The sequence below is a fragment of the Artemia franciscana genome, chromosome 18 (genome assembly GCF_032884065.1).
Source record: "Artemia franciscana chromosome 18, ASM3288406v1, whole genome shotgun sequence".
NCBI lineage: Eukaryota > Metazoa > Arthropoda > Branchiopoda > Anostraca > Artemiidae > Artemia > Artemia franciscana.
This window is the reverse complement of record NC_088880.1, coordinates 19,393,323-19,410,866: the sequence shown is the minus strand read 5'-3', so window position 1 is coordinate 19,410,866 and position 17,544 is coordinate 19,393,323. Positions and strand designations below refer to the sequence as shown.

At 35.4% G+C, this 17,544-nt stretch overlaps 2 protein-coding genes across 3 annotated transcripts in view; both read right to left on the bottom strand.

The window, feature by feature from the left end:
* The window catches only part of LOC136038715 (uncharacterized), a 69,176-nt gene extending 66,457 nt beyond the window's left edge, over positions 1–2,719 (bottom strand). The window contains exon 1 of one of the 2 annotated variants that reach the window (XM_065722041.1): positions 2,631–2,719. In XM_065722041.1, coding sequence (XP_065578113.1) covers positions 2,631–2,635 — 5 coding nt within the window. In that variant the 5' untranslated portion in view covers positions 2,636–2,719. Of the gene's footprint in view, positions 1–2,531; positions 2,592–2,630 lie in introns of those variants that run through there. The other variant, XM_065722042.1, reaches the window with a different exon arrangement.
* A 13,286-nt stretch (positions 2,720–16,005) lies between these two features.
* Positions 16,006–17,544, bottom strand: part of LOC136038721 (lysophospholipid acyltransferase 6-like) — a gene marked incomplete in the record, with an annotated part of 51,237 nt that continues 49,698 nt past the window's right edge. Inside the window, 1 exon segment of the mRNA XM_065722057.1 lies at positions 16,006–16,302. Coding sequence (XP_065578129.1) covers positions 16,182–16,302 — 121 coding nt within the window.

The window sequence follows — 17,544 nt, the reverse complement described above, 5'->3', positions numbered from 1 at the left end:
TTAGTTTATAGATTATCAGTTTTTTTTATTAATTTTATATGATCGATTCACGTGTAAACGAATATTTTGCAGTAAAATGCCCGAAAATGCCGTAAGTGCAGTAATGCCTGCTAGAGGATGCCTTGTGTCAACCATTGAGTGTGAAAGGCTGGGAATTGAGAGAAAATAATATCAAGAAAAATGAACAAAGTATATAATTAAGTCACGTGCCGTCTTTTGCCGCCATTTTCTTACATTGTCTTTTGCCGCCATTTTCTTACATTTTGAGCAAACTTAGATCATTCTCAAGAAAACATCTCTGAATTTTCTGTAAGAAAAAGTGTTTTCCACATTTTAAGCAAGTTTATATCATTGTCTAAGAAAATATCCTTAGAATCTCTCTAGGAAGGATGCCTCCAAAATGATAGGTTCATATCACTAAGAATTGAAGAATAATTTTTTCTGGGTTCGTAATTCCCTTCAATTATTGCGGCCACATGGGAACATGCAATTCATTTAATCATTCTAGTAATTGGGACAGGGATCTCTCCTCGGGTGCAATATGTTATTTCTTAGAATCTATTTCCTGAATCATATTAGTAGAATGGCTTTTTAGCCCATCTGGTTAAAACTCGATTCCATTGCATGTAAATATCCTTTCGAATCCTAATGGGTACAAATATAATTAGAAAATAAAGGTTCCCTGAGAAAAACACCTTGAAAGAAAAAGAAATCCTGAAAAAAAACAAATTAAAAGAAAAAAACACGTTAGAAGAAAAATTAAATCCTATAGAAAAAAATTCTTGAATTATTTTGTAATACCCATGTGTGTACCGTCATTGCACAGCATCCACATGTGCACTTCATCACAAAACAGCCACATATTCCCTGTCGTTATGTAACACCCACATGTAAGATTCCATCACATCCCATGTGCTGCCATTACGTGACAACTCACATATGTGTTGTCATTACGTAACATCCTACGTTTGCTCTCTATCATTACATAACATCCACCTGTGTGTTGTCAGGAGCCCTAAAGTCTAGCATATCACGTTAGAATGCGTCATCCTTAACACTGGTGAACATTCCCTAATAACAAAATATTTTAAAAATTCCTTGAAACATTTTGAAAGATCTTGAAGAACAGTGTCTTTAAAAATGTCTTGAAAAGTCTTCAAAAATGTCTCAAGGTAAAGTGTTTTAAAGAACGTCTTGAACTGGATTGAAAAATTGTGAACAAAAAATGTCTTAAAAACGTCTTGAAACGTCTCGACAAACATCTTGAAGACAAATGTCTTCAGAAATGTCTTGAAATATCTTGAAGAAAAATGTCTTTAAAACTATATTGAAATGTCATTGAAACATCTTGGAACAACGTCTTGAAGAAAAATGTTTTAGTATAATTCCCCTGCTTGACTAGTAGACTCTAACCCGTCCTATTGTATAGTATTGATATAGCTAAACATCTCCTATGACGTTACTTGCATCTGCATTTCTTAGAAAATATTATCTATTGCGTAACCTGCATCTCCGTCTTGAAAAAGTTTAAAAAAGAGTGTCGGGATTGGGATTTGAAGGGGGTACTGGACGGTGGATCCTTGAAAGCCTACACTACTCGTTAATGTCTTCCAAACCCCCCAAAAAAAAAAAAATACTTGGAAACTTTTTCATTCATCATGAGCCCCACTCTTTGTCTATATGAACCATCCTTTCTACCAGAATAAATTCATTCTACATAGCCTAATTTCTTATTTTCTAACCCTAGAAGCTGAATTTCTTACCCTCCTAAATAGTTTAGTAAAAAACTTTTGAATTTGTCATTCAAGACATCAACACAAATTTTTTTCAACGTTGTAACGTTTCATGTTACGATTTTCATATAATTCAAATCACTAATAAAAGTAATGGGTTACACAGGTCCTGGTTTGAGACTAAATAACTTCTTCTCAAGTCTACTCAAAGGGCTCAAGTCAGCTTAGAACCAGACAGTAGGAAGTATCCGGGACTTCTAGCAGAAGAAAGTGTTGAACCAAGCCTGGGGTTATCTTGGTATTGGCAACTACATCGTTTTCTACATTTGGAGATACTCTCCTCTCAACAAGAGTCACACCCAGCACAGTCGATATTTAGTTTCCGACTCATCTTCCCATCTCTGACTCAATTTATATACTTCATTCATGTAAATTTTGCACTACAATGGGAAGATAATACATCTTTAATAACATAGCTAATAAGGGATTACTGAACCCCTTCTCTAAAAAAAGGCTCACCCAGACAAACAAAACCTAGAAAAACTAGCCATTAATCTAAATATAGTACAATGTTGTGTCCTTTACTAAGTTTGTAATGTAATCAAAGAGCGCCACTCCTCAAAATAACCCCAAAGGACTCTGCAGTAACGGCTCTGGTTAGACAAACTAGGTAAGTTCCACCCCGGCACCACTATGAGGTCATGTAAGCAGAGTTTCCCTTTAGGACCAGGACGAAGAATGAAGCTTATGACCTAGTGGAAACCCCAAGCTATCTCACAATACTGAAACAGCTCCTACATTTCAAATCCGGCCTATCCTCGTCACGGCATTACCCAGATACATAATAGATGAGTAGTTTCATCTAGAAATACTTTCACAAAAATAAGAAAAACTTACAACATCACGTTTAGCTATAAGTTTATCAATAAGACTAATCACTTTTGCATTAAACATGGGATAAAAAGCTATACCAAAGTAACAGTTTAAAAAATTTTGGTTCAACGGCTTTAGCGCATCCATGTAACAGTTGCGTTCCACCCTGTGAAGCGTAAAAAATATAACATATGATCCATGTTCAACAATGTAGATTTTAAGGCAGTTAATCATGTTATATTTCAAGTTACAAGCCAGAAACGATGATACTTATTGCGGTGAAAAAACTTTTTAGGAGCATACAGCAGCCTAGTGATTGCAAGTTCGGGAAAGCATATACGTAATTGTCAATTAACATCAAATATTCGCTCTTAAAAAAACAGCTTTGTTTTTAATTAACTCCAAGTTCAAATGAAATCCATCCAACTGGGCTAGTTTACGTTTAAATTGTTCATCTGACTTGCATAAAAAAGAATGTTTAATTTTAACTATGATCCATCCTTACTTTCATTCGTTTATCATGTAAAAAAAAAAAAAAATACTTATACTCTTATTGATAATTTACTCGACAAGAGATTTAAAGTCATTTTAAAAATCGCTCGAATGAAAACCAATTGGAAGGTACGAGACCAGGTTTCTAATAAGGGAAGGGGTGGCCTGGGCTACATACCCCGCCCAAAATATTATGTCCTTTACGATTTTACGTTACACTTTTTTTCAGCATTTCACTAGTCTTCAAGCATTGAAAAACTATCCTTTCCTCCCCTCAATAAGAAAAGTCTGCATATTTGAATGCGATGTTTTTTTTGCAGAGGGAATCAATTCAATTGGGCTTCATAAAATTCAATTATTGTTTCTGAGGAAGATGTACAGGAATTAAAAAAAAGTTTTAGAACAGTGAATTGTAAATTATACTTTATAGTAGTATTTTGTTTATGGGGGTGTTTTAAAATTCCTTCACTATTTTTTATTATTCAAGTGTATTTCTCATGAATATTTATTCCAATTCAACCAGAGTCTCTCTTCACCATCCCTGCTTTGTTCGTAAAATCTATTCCGCTAAAAAAATTTCTGCAAGTTTCTGAGAAAAAATGCCCACTGAAAAAGGGATTTGTCTATTGAAACGCTAGGAGATCAAAATCAAACTTAGAATTCCAATTTAAATCCGTTGATTATATTTATGTTCTGATATTGTATACTTTAGGACTGTCTATGAGCATAAATCATGCACAAATTTGCTGCTTTAACATTAAGATTTTATATTGTACAGTTCTGTAACTTTTAATACGACGCTGGCCATAAAGACAGGGTTTTTCTTTTGAGTCTAATAACTTGTCTAACCAGAGCCGTTACTACAAAGAGTCCTTTGGGGTTATTTTGAGGAGTGGCGCTCTTTGATTACATTACAAACTTAGTAAAGGACACAACATTGTACTGTATGTAGATTAATAGCTAGTTTTTCTAGATTTTGTTTGTCTGGGTGGGTCCTTTTTTTGGAGGAGGGGCTCAGTGATCCCTTATTAGCTATGTTATTAAAGATGCATTATCTTCCCATTGTAGTGCAAAATTTGCACGAAGGAAGTATATTAATTGAGTCAGAGATGGGAAGATGAGTCGGAAACTAAATATCGACCGTGCAGGGTGTGACTCTTGTTGAGAGGAGAGCATCTCCAAATGTAGAAAACGATGCAGTTGCCAATACCAAGATAGCCCCAGGCTTGGACCAACACTTTCTTCTGTTAGAAGTCCCGGATACTTCCTACAGTCTGGTTCTAAGCTGACTTGAGCCCTTCGAGTAGACTTGAGAAAAAGTTATTAGTCTCAAACCAGGACCTGTGTAACCCATCACTTTTATTAGTGATTTGAATAATATGGAAATCGTCACATGAAACGTTACAACGTTGAAAAAAATTAGAGTTGATGTCTCGACTGACAAATTCATAAGTTTTGTACTAGACTAGTTAGGAGGGTAAGGAAATTCAGCTCCTAGGGTTAGAAAATAAGAAATTAGGCTATGTAGAATGGAATAATTCTGGTAGAAAGGATGGTTCATATAAACAAAGAGTGGGGCTCATGATGAAAGAGAAAGTTTCCAAGTTTTTTTGGGGGGCTTTGAAAGATATTAACAAGTAGTGCAGGCTTTCAAGGATCCACCGTCCAGTACCCCCTTCAAATCCCAATCCTGACACTCTTTTTTAAACTGCTTCAAGACGGAGATGCAGGTTACGCAATAGATAATATTTTCTAAGAAATGCAGATGCAAGTAACGTCATAGGAGATGTTTAGCTATATAAATACTATACAGTAGGACGGGTTAGAGTCAACTAGTCAAGCAGGGGAATTTTACTAAAACATTTTTCTTCGAGACGTTGTTCCAAGACGTTTCAATGACATTTCAAGATAATTTTTAAAGACATTTTTCTTCAAGAAGTTTTTCAAGACGTTTCAAGACATTTCAAGACATTTCTGAAGACATTTTTCGTCAAGATGTTTGTCAAGACGTTTTGAGACGTTTCAAGACGTTTTTAAGACATTTTTTGTTCAAAATTTTTCAATCCAGTTGAAGACGTTTTTTAAAACACTTTACCTTGAGATAAACTATCACGATATAATAGTGATATTCTATGTTCCCGTTGTTCAAATAAAACATATGCTCGAGATATTCGCTGTAAAATCTTTTTATCGCCGAATTCGAAGATTTTTCGCCGTAAAATCTGTGAAAAATGTCTTATGTGTGGTAATTCACTCCAGAGTGTGCCGTGTGCCAGCTACTGAGTGTCACAGGCAGGGAGTTGCCTTGATCTAACACGTTCTAATAATGAAATGGAATGTTCCAGAAGTTCAAATAAAAACAGTTTTCAATTTAAGTTTTTAAGCTTATTTTTGTAGCGGAAACAGTTGAAAATACCTTAAATGTGATAGTGCACGCCGGATGGTGCCATTGAATGGATAGATTGTGCAATGCTGGGGTCAACTGCAACGAGTAATGAGAAGAAACACTTTTGGAAATTTCTCTTTAAGTTTAAACGAGCGATGCTAGTGTAAACTGATATTTTTGCCGGAAAATACCTAAAAAATGTCTTATTTTTTAAAATGGATATGTCAATTCCATGTGCCCCATGTATTTATATATATATATGTCAATGTACATATGTCACACATAAAATATATGTGTCGGCCGTTTAGTGTCACAGGTTGGAAATTGCCTTAAACTAGCATTTTCCAACAGCAAAATGGATGTTCCCCCATTTCAAATAAAAACAATGGCTCAACTTAAGTTTATAAGATTATTTTTGACGGAAAAGGTTGAAAATGCCTTAGGTGCGACAGTGCACGCAAGAGGCCGCCATCGGTTGGGTACATTGTGGCACGCTTGAATCAACTGCCACGTGTTATCAGAAGAAAAGCTTGTTGGGAATTTTCCTTCAAGTTTAAACGAACGATTCTGGTGTAAACGGATGTTTTCGCTGGAAATACCTGAAAAATGTCTTATGTGTGATAATGCACGCAAAAGGGTGCCATCGGTTGGGTACATTTTGGCAAGTTGCACCCCCACCCACCTCCACGGTGTTCTGTCAAGCTTTGGTGGCTTAAAACCTTCTGTTTTAAAAACATAAATTATGAAAAGTCGATTTCTCTGATATTTTGGTCCTATATGGGTAAAAATTTATCTTTTATTGCACAAAACGGCAGTAAACACCTCCTCTGTGGTTATCTGTCAAAATAGGGTGGCTTAAAATCTCCTGTTTTAAGGCTTTAGACTATGAAAATTCGATTTCTCTTATAGTTTGATCCTGCTTGGGCAAAAATTTATCCTCTATGGCACAAAATTGCAGTAAGTACCGCTCTTTGGTGGTCTATCAAAGCTTATAACCTTCTATTTTGACGCTTTAGAATACGAAAAATTGGTTTCTCTGATATTTTGATCCTTTTTGGGCAAAAATTGATCTTTTGTGACACAAAATGGCAGTAAACGTCTCTCTGCGGTGGCCCGTCGAGACAGGGTGGGTTAAAACCTCATGTTTAAAGCTTTAGACTATGAAACATCAATTTCTCTTATATTTTGGTACTGTTTAGACAAAAATTAGTCTTTTATAGCACAAAATGGAAGTAAACACCCCTCCGTTTTCCAAGATAGGGGACTGAAATTTAACACCCAATAGGCATTCGTAAGTAAATAACTTCCGTTAAAACAGCTTAAAAATAGGATGAAGTTTGTTAAAGGGATTTTTCTAGCGGAGAGGAGCTTAAATCTAACTCCCAAGTATCTGTCGTAAATAAATAACTTCCGTAAAAAACTTAAAGTTACGGTGGAGGTGTTAGTAATTTTTTCTGGAGGAGGGGGACTAAATATTAACCCTCAATGAGTTATCATGAATAAATAACTTCCGTAAAACAGCTTAAAGTTAAGGTTAGGTTATGTTCCCGCCTTTCTTTAATTTTCGCTTTTTGTATGTATTTTGTCCTTTATCAGTTTTTCACGTTTTTTTTCCGTTTGTTAAGCTTTAACTACTTTTTTCAGGGTTTTTATGATTTTTGAATGTTCCTAATGGTTAGTAATCAGGAATACACAGACTTGGCTCAAAGAAACCAGACATTTTCGTTAGAGGCTCTTAGAGATATCTCTTAGCATAGCTTAAATCTACCTTTAATAAAAACCCTCCCCCCTCGCCCCAAGAAAAGGTTGCTAGGGTTCCCGCCTTTCTTTAGTTTATACTTTTTTGCTTAAGTTTTAATCATAAATAAGTTTTTTTCACGTTTTATTCTGTTTCTTGAGTTTTAGCTGCCTTTTTCTTTAATTTCATGACTTTATAACATTTGTTTTGTTAATAAAGCTTTTTTATATAATAAAAAACTGGGTCTTACAAAGGACTGTCTAGGACAAGAAGGTGCACGTGAAATGTAACCATTTTCCAGCAAGTAATTTTCTCCCTGTATATGAATTATTCCAGAAATAAGAAACAAGCAATCAATAGCTTAATCGATCTGGAAAACCTGCAGAAAATTTTCCACGTGAGGAATAATTTATTTTGTAGAACCTATTTCCCGAATCATCATATTAGGAACAGATTGCTGGTCCAGGCGTCTAACATACTGTACCTATTAGGAATATATTGCTGGTCCAAGTGCCTAGTGCAGATTACCATTGGGGAATTTTTTTTATTTCTAAGGCAGACAATAGAAGAACAAAATGCCTTGAAGAAACTGAATTCTGGAAGGAAAAATCTCTTAATGTATAACCTAACATCCCACGTGTTCACCGTCATTACGTAACAGTCACATGTGCACCACCATTACTTAGTACCCGCGTGTCCGCTACTATTTTGTAACACCCACGTGTGGACCATCCTCAGTTACAAACGGGGGATCCCAACGGCCCTGAAGAAACAAGTCACGCGAGATTGCGTCAGTCTCAATAAATTCAATATATTACGCAATTCCTATTACGTAACAAACACCTTCACCTTGAAGAAAATTTACAACACCTGCGTCTTGACTGAATTGCCGTTAAACTTCTTCTTGATCTTAAACTGTTAAGGAAGAAAAGAGTAACGGGTATGGGCCATTTTAAATCGAAAAAACCTTCACTACTCGAGTGGATTAACAATGTGATAAGTTTGCATAAGAAGTATTCTTTAAAACTCTCATCAAAAGACTTTAAAGATGATCTTTTGGAGATATTTAGAGTACCGGTTGGGGATCCCTTTGTGGGAACTGGACCTGTTTCATTTGAGAAACAGATGGGCTGACGTCCCAGGGTTCCTACTAAAGATCCACCATCCATCAAATCAGCAGTTTTGGACATACCTTGGGTTTTGTTTGGCCTCTGTATGTACTGACTATTCTTGATTGGAGTTGCACGGCAAAACTAAATTTTAATTTTAAACTTTTGGAAAAACTAATTTTTGAACAGGAATAACACAAGAAGGACCACTTTTCTTGTTGTTCAGGACCATACTGAACTACCCTCTAAGATTGCGACAAATGACTTATAAGACTTAGTTGAACAGGTCCCATCATAAAAGGCCCTGGATCTTTAAGGTAATTGAATTAAAAACACAAGTTTTTTTTTATAACTGACAGTAAGGAGCGACATTAAAACTTAAAACGAACAGAAATTGCTCCGTATATGAAAAGGGCTTTCCCTCCTCAACGCCCCAATCTTTACGCTAAAGTTTGACTATTTCTCTTAACTCTATTTTTCAAAACAATTAAAAACTTTAGCGTACAGGGCGGGCCGTTGAGGCGGAAAAGCCCCTTTCATATATGGACCATTTTCTGTTCGTTTTAAGTTTTAATGTCGCTCCTTACTTTCAGTTAAGAAAACTTGTCTTTTTATTAAATTTCTGAACGTTTTTGAATTAATGCACGTTTTGATTTTGGCTCTCGACGCATAAATAATTAAAAGGAAATTGCATATTAATTTTTTTGGCTAAACAGCTCTCTCATAGTTTTAATTGGAAGATTTTGAGAAAAAAGGAGCGGGGGAGGAGGCCTAGTTGCCCTCCAAGTTTTTAATTTCTTAAAAAGGCAACTAGAGCTTTTAGTTTTTTACAAACGTTTTCATCAGTAAAAAATATACGTTACTTTACGACTAGTTATTTAGTTTGGGACGGGGGTCAGTGGGCTGACTCTGTAAGCTCAGCCAGAGTCGACCCAACTCTAAATGGGTACTTGGAGAAATCTGGGGAAGGTAATTAGGAAGGGTGTGTGAAAGCAAAGGATGGTTGGTCCCCAACCCCCGTTGCACTTCCGGGCCGAAGGGCCTTGAAACGGAGATCAGCACCGCCAGTTTCGACCTTAGGGGTCTAGTGCCGTCTGACTTACTTACTATGACGAAGTTCTAAATTCGTATGTTCTTATTACGTATATTAGGGGGTTCAGTCCCTCGTCAATACCTCGCTCTGTACACTAAAGCTTAAATTTTGTCCCAATTCCTGAAGAATGACCCCTGGATCACAAAGGCTGTAGAATAAATAATTGAAATTACTAAAAATACTTTAGAGTAAAGAGCGAAATATTACGAGGAGGTGAGCCCCTCATATGCGTAATACTTACTGTTAGTTTTAACTTCAAATGCTGCTCCTTACTTTCAGTTGAAAAAACTTTTCTTATTTATTTTTGCATTGTTTTTTTAATAATGATGGAAAATCCTGCACCCACTTAATTGAAATTCTCTTTCCCCATGACAAATTCCTCCGTGTCCTCCAATGTGATCCCTCCCTCAGCCTCCTCCCACCGAACCAAAAAAATCTCCCTAAAAACGTCTGTAAACTTCCCAATAACCATTACTATATGCAAATACTGGTCAAAGTTTGTAACTTGCAGCCCCTCCCACGGGGACCGTGGGGGAGTAAGTCGTCCCCAAAAACATAGTTACTTTGGTGAAAAATGAGTGTGGGAGGGGGCCTAGGTGCCCTCCAATTTTTTCAGTTGAAAAGAACTCTAGAACTTTTAATTTCCTTAAGAATAGGCCCTCTTGTAACATTCTAGGACCACTGAGTCGATACGATACACACAAGAGGTTGCCATAAGGTGGATAAATTGTGCCACACTGGAGTCAACTACCGGAAGTCATCAGAGGAAACATCATTGGAAATTTTCCTTTACGTCTAAACGAGCAATTTTAGCGTAAACTGATATTTCCCCGAAAAGGGCGTGAAAAATGTCTTATATATGATAATGCATACCAGAGGGTGCCGCGTGTCAGCCTATGAGTGTCAAATTCTGGGAATTATCCTGCTCTAGTACGTTCCAACAATGAAATAATATGTCCTCGCAGTGCAAATAAAATAATTGTTCAATTAAGTTTATAAGCTTATTTTTGTGGGAGAAAGGATGAAAATGCCTTGGATGCGATATTGTAATCAAGAGATTGCCATCAGATGGGTACATTGCGCCATACTGGGGTCAAGGGTCATGAGGAGAAACGCAATTGCAAATTCTCCTCTAAGTTTAAACAAACGATTTTAGTGTAAACGGATATTTTTGCCGGAAATGCCTGAAAAGTTTCTTATGTATGATAACGCACGCCAGTGGATGCTATGGCGGGGGGGGGGGTACATTATGCCACACTGGAGTAAACTGTAACGAGTCATCAGAAGAAATGCTATTGGGAGTTCTGCTTTAAATTGAAACGAATGATTTTAGTGTAAACAGCTATTTTTTAATCAATAACGTCGGAAAACTTTCTTATGTGAGACAATACATGCCAGAGGATGCCATCGGGTGGGTACATTCCGCGAAGTAGTCGTTGACCCTTATTGTGCAGAATGGCAGTAAACTCCCCCTCCACGGTTTTATGTCAAGATAGGGTGGCTTAAAACATCCTGTTTTGAAGCTCTAGACAATTAAAAATAATTTTCTCTTATATTTTGATCCTGTTTGGGTAAAAATGCATGTTTTATCGCATAAAATGGCAGTAAACATTCCGTGTGTGGCTTTCTGCCAAGATATGGTGGCTTAAAATCTCTTATTCTGAACTTTAAAGAATGAATTGATCTTTTACGGCACAAACTGGCAGTAAACGCCCCTTTGCGGTGGTCTTTTAAGATAGAGTGGCCTAAAACCCTTTGTTCTCGAGCATTATACTATAAAAATCAATTTCCCTGAGATTTCCATCCTCTTTTGGCAAAAATTGATCTTCTATGACACAAATGGCAATAGACACCCCATCTACAGCGGTTTTTCAAGATAGGGTGGCTTAAAACTTTTTGTTAAAAACTTTAGACTATGAAAAATTGATTTCCTTGATATTTTAATCCTGTTTGAGGAAGCATTCACCTTTTATGGCACAAAATGTCAGTAAACGTTCTCTTCAGTAGTCTTTCAAGACAGGGTATCTTAAAACTTCCCGTTTAAGACCTTTAGACTATTGAAATTCGACTTTTCTGATATTTTGATCCTGTTTGTGCAAAATTTGAACTTTTTTGCCACAAAAAACAGTAAACACCTCGCCGTTTTCCAGAGGAAGGGAATAAAATTTAAAGCCCAACAAGCCATCGTAAATACACTTTAAACAGCATCCGTAAAACAGTTTAAAGTTAAGGTGGAAGGTGTTACAGGAATTTTTCTGGCGAAGTGAGACTAAAATATAACGCTCAATAGGCTATCGCAAACAAATTACTTCCATTAAAAAACTTAAAGTTAAAACGGGGATGTTACAGGAAATTTTTCGGGGGAAAGGGGGCTAAATTCTTATACCCAAAAAGTGATCGTAAATAAATAACTTCCATAAAACGGCCTAAATTTAAGATTAGATTTCCGCCTTTCTTTAATTCATGCTTTTTGGCTTATATTTTATACTTTATCGGCCTTTTCACTTTTATTTGTTGGTTGAGCTTCAACTTCTTTTTTCTGTGATTTCATGATATTGTAACGTTCGTGATGCTTGGCAAAAAGCAATGCATAGTCTTGGATCAAAGAAATGAGGCATTTTCATTAGAATCTCTAAGAAACATCTCTTAAAATGGTTTAAATTCACCTCTGGCAGCAACCCTTCTCCTGGAATCAGTTACTGAGATACCTGCCTTTCTTTAATTCATGCTTTTTTGCTTGTATTTCATTCTTTATCTGTTTTTCACGTTTTGGTTTTCTGTTTGTTGAATTTTAACTGTATTTTCTGTGATTTCATGATTTTATAATGTTTGTGATGTTTGGCAATCAAGAATGCACAGTTTTGACTCAAAGAAACACGGCGTTTTCATTAAAACCTTCCAGAAATATCTCTTAACATGGCTTAAATTTACCTCTAATAACAAACTTTTCCCCTTCTCCTGGAATTGGTTGCTAGGGTTATCGTCTTTCTTTAATTCATGCTTTTTGCTTATATTTTATCCCATATCAGCGTCTTTCACATTTTGTTTTTCCATTTGTAGTTTTCACCGCTTTTTTCTGTGATTTCAAGATTTTATAATATTTCTTTGATCAATAAAACTTTTATACACAACCAAAAGTCTGTGTCTTATAAAACCTTCTCTAGGTCGCGTTAGAAAATTAATAACATTTTTTACAAGCAGATTCACGTCAAATGTAACCAATTTCGAGTAATCGATTTCATCCCACTATCTGAATTCTTCCAGACCTAGGAAACAATTAATCAATAGCTTAATCGATTAGGAAAGTGTGCAGCAAATTCTCAACGTGAGGAATATGTTATGTCGTAGAACCTATTTCCCAATTCATATTATTAGGAATAGATTGATGGTGTCTACGCACAGTACCATTTGGATAAATCTCTATTGAATTCTAAAGCGGACAAATTTTGAAGAAAAAGCCTTGAAACAACATAAGACGCGTTGAGAAAAATGAAATCTTGAAGGAGAAATTCTAAAAGAATTATGTAACATCCAACGCGTGCGTCGTCCTTGCGCAATAGTCATTACGTAAAATCCATGTGTGCTGGCCATTACACAACACCCACGTGTGCCATTCTCAGTTACAAACGAGGTTCTCAACGGGCCTTGAAGAAACAAGTCACGCGAGAATGCGTCATTCTCAATAAATCTAACATGTCATACAACTCCTATTACGTAACAAATGCCTACATCTCTAAGAAAATTAATAACAACTCCACCTACATGGAATCACCGTTCAACTTCTACGTGATCCTAAATCTTCAAGCAAGAAAAGAGAACCAGCTATTGGTCATTTTAAATCCAAAAAGCCCTAGCTACTCACCTGAGGCTGAGACGAAGACGGAATCTTGCCCTACATTCCGCCCTCTTCCAACCCACTGCTTTTGCCACATGCCAAGATATGTACGCATATTTGAAGGTACTTTTCATGATCTTGTACCAGCTTCTAACCCTTCAAAAAGCCCTTCTTATGATCTTATCCCCTTATGGGAAAATTAGTAGATACTAGCTTACCAGTCGCGCATTGCTGTGATATTAAAATAAAGGAAATTCAAGGAAAAATTTTCTGCGAAGAATCCCCCCTCCCCCCAAAAAAATTCTTCCGTGGAACATTTCTCCTCCCATTAGCCCACGGAAATTCCCCCCGTGTATTAATAACGATCACTTTTTAACATTTTAAAGAATTTGAAAATTTCCTTTCGTAAACTATTCTCCTCCCAGTCTCCCTCCTCCCCCAGGGAGCATTCTTGCCTGTATTACTATCCCCCCCTCCCCAGAAAATTTCTGCTGACAATTAACCTTCATTAGGGAATCGAATCCATAAATAGAAAAAATTCATAAATCGTGATGCACACGATAATGCTGACAAAAAACGAACAGTTTTTTTTTTTTTTTTTTCAAACGTCATGCTTTTAACAAAGGAGTTAATCGCAGACTGGGTAAAGCTACCCTTTATCCTAAATTTTCATATAATTTTCCTTATTAACTTTAATTACATATGCAAAAAATCGGAAAAGCAAATCTAATTCATTTTAATGTGGAAAATCTCTCCCCTGGGGGAAATCCTATCCAAATGTAAAATAACTATGATATTTTTAAATTCTAAAAGTATTTTTGAATTTCAAATTCTGAGAACTTACTGAATTGAGGAAGTGTGTTATACAGTGAAATTCGTGGTTAATTAAACTGTTATTTGAATATACAAAAAAATGCGAATAGCTTTATCGGAAATAACTATTAATCATTTTTTGCTGAGGGTTTTCTAATTTCATCAGCATAAAAATACTAAGTTCACCTTAAGGAAGGAGGGGGGTAGCTTTATATCTAAAACCTTCGCAAGAACACTGAACAACTTTCTAAAGTTTCTTGGCGATTGGATAAACAATGTAGTAATGCATAAAGGACAGACAGACACATTCGCACTGAGGTTTGTACCTGGAGGGTTGCCTCTAGGTACGAAAATGAATAACTAGAATCTTAAAAAAAAAAAATCACAACAGCAAAAAAATCACCAGGATTACAGTTTAGCTGCTTCAACGGACAACAAGCTCTTGCATTTTAAAATCGCCAATTTAAAAACTTTTGAAGCCTTTAACACTTTTTTATCAATATGACTAAACTGTTTGTTTAGCATATTCAACAGAGACCTCAATGAGATGGTGGTGCAATTGACAAATAGCCTCCCTCAGATATTAAAAATACCTTTATTAAGTCTTCCTCACTCCCTTGCATTTTCCTTAATTGGCACCCTTAGCTCATCTCTCCGACCTCTGAGCCATGGCTAGCGGTGGTCGAACTGAAATAGCGGCTCTTTGTTTTTAGAGATTTTTCTTTGTCTAGTTAAAATCCCATTAATTCCCTGCGAACATAGAAGATAGAGAAACTGATAATAAGATAAATAATATATCCTTACCTTTTTGTCTCAGTTTTATTATAAAAACTAATAAAAGAATAAATCAATAAAAAAAAACATACAAAGTGGTGTATATACAATAACTTGTTCTTGTAGGAAATTTTATGTTGGCGGTAACTACCAAAATTCAGGGAATAAGCTTCAAAAGCAATAAACTATAATGTATTTTTTTTAATGTTAAAAAAAAAGAAAACAAAATCTTCAAATTTAGCAGTTGTGGAAAGGTTAAAAAAAAACACAAAAAAATTCGTTTATGTGCATTTTTGTTACATTTTTACGTGTCAGACATTTTTTTTTTGGGGGGGGGGGAGGATCTTTTGTACCATAATATTAAGTCTGATAAAATAAAAATAATGGATAATTCTTTTGGACTAATACCAAGTTCTAGCAAAATTACACAAACTAAAATGAAAGCAAATATGTATAGCGGAACTATTCTAATAGACACGAAGATGACTATCAATTAAATCCAATTATAACAGTTTATTCAAAAAAGAGCCAAAAACTATGCATACTTTTAATAGTAAAGAAGATCAAGGATTTTTTCAGATTCAGCTTCATACAAGTTTAAACTTAAAACGTGAGATAAAATAAACTATGGAGGAAGTCAAAAGTGAGTATATACTGAAAATGTTTTGCCTTCTTTTGCAGTCTATGAGGATATGCCCCTCAAGTTAAAGGTTGTAATTTCCATACTTTTTCTTACATCTTTGTTTATTTTATTCCTTGGGTTTACAATTTTTGCTTTTTAGTATGTATATTAATGTCGTTTGTTCAACTAACCCTGGAGTCTTGCGAAGGACATTTTTGTTCCAAGTCTCTTTTTTTCTCTTTTTATTTAAAGACTGTTGGGTTAAGTTGGGTTAAAGGTATAAATTTATATTTTGAAACCCGAAATGAAACCCCAAGAAAAAATACAATGTATAATTATCCCAAATCATAACATAAGATGGCTTGGCTACACTTAGTTGTCCGTTGTGATATAACAGCAGTAGCAGAAAGTGATCTTAGAAGAAAGAGGAAACAGAAAAAATGCTTCGAATAATAGAAAAGCCACCCATGTTAACAAACTATGAGACAGTTTTATAATCCGAAAGCCTATGCCTATATTCTTAAAAAAGAAACTAGATCGATGAGTTAGTTTTAACTGCTAAAACATAGGACTACAAAATACCACAAAAATAGTTTTAAACACAAAAAGAAAGGTAATTTTTCAGGTAAAACGGTTACAACATAGAAAAATAATTGCAAAAGTCTGAAGCGAATAAACAAAAAACTTCTTGTCACGTGATATCACAGTCACATTTAATTCGATTCTTGAACTCCTTTTGATTTGGTTGACATTTTCTCTCTGTGAGCTGGAAAAATCTTAGGAACGGCGACAAGGGCCAAAATTGTTAGAACATGCAGGTACCAATATAAAGAACTGAAAGAGAAAAAAAAGCTAGCAAGTAGTAATTACAAAATAATATTTTTTTTGAGTAGTTGACAGCCATTCTGCAAAACTAATCTTCTTTCATAATAAGATTTAAGGAACCAAATAGTCCAACAGAAAAATTCACAACAGACCAGTTTGCTAGATTGATATTTCGAATGTTTGGCAACAAACAGGTACATTAAAATAAGAAACGCGACCTCTGCAATCTATACAAAACTATCAACTACTCTGGCTAAATCGTGAAATAACTCATGGTTACCCAGCTTTTGAAATATTTAAATTTGACGTGAATACTTCAAGCCTTAGAGATGGCATTTCAGATCTCAATATAGTTGGTAACTGTAATTAGTGGATGTTGTTTCACGACACAAAGCTGAAATTTCCGCTCATAGATTTCTTAGAAGTTCCCGCTGGAAAATTATCTGAAAAAGGGGGGGGACGATGACTAGTGGCTCATTAATGTGTACTATGCATGGTGTCTATGCACGAATTTACACATACAAAAAGTTTGGAATTATACGGGCTAAAATCATATTCAAAACTTGGAATTATAGTTAGGTTTAGTTATTAAGTTTTAAAATACTGTTCTATCACTTCAACTGTTTATAATTTGGAAAGTAGTAAATTTTTGCTGTTTTTAAATAATCTTATTATATCAGTAAATGGCATCACTTTTAAATTAGCGCAATATGAAAATGAGCAGACTCATCACCGAAGACTACGTTATATACGATGGCCTCATTTAGGAAAAAAGGGGGAGGTGTTCAAAGGGCATAATGGAATCTATTGGCAAATATTTTGCGCTTTCCCATTTGGTCAGTCTTTTTCCATTCCATTTATTATGCCAACTGGTTGGTCATTTTTACTGTTGGGTGATATTGTTATTAAAAGTAATTGAGAGCTTCCGGGAATTCGGTAGTAGCCTGATTCACTTTGTCTGAAACTTCAAAAAGGTGACAAAATGCTTTTTGAAAAATAAAGAAAAGCAAGGAAAAAGTACTAAATTACTTTACTACGGAACAGCAGAAATTCCCACATTTTCTGGCTCAATAATTCGATAATATGATGTCTGATCTAGTTTTGGTCAGATATATGGCGATGATCTAGTTTCGGTCAGAAATATGGCTATGAAATATTTTTTTTTTATTTATTTTAACTTCAGGTACTTTAAGCGAGAAAAAGCCTGGGGTAATGATAGAAAAAAAAAATTCAAAAAGCTATGTTGACTAT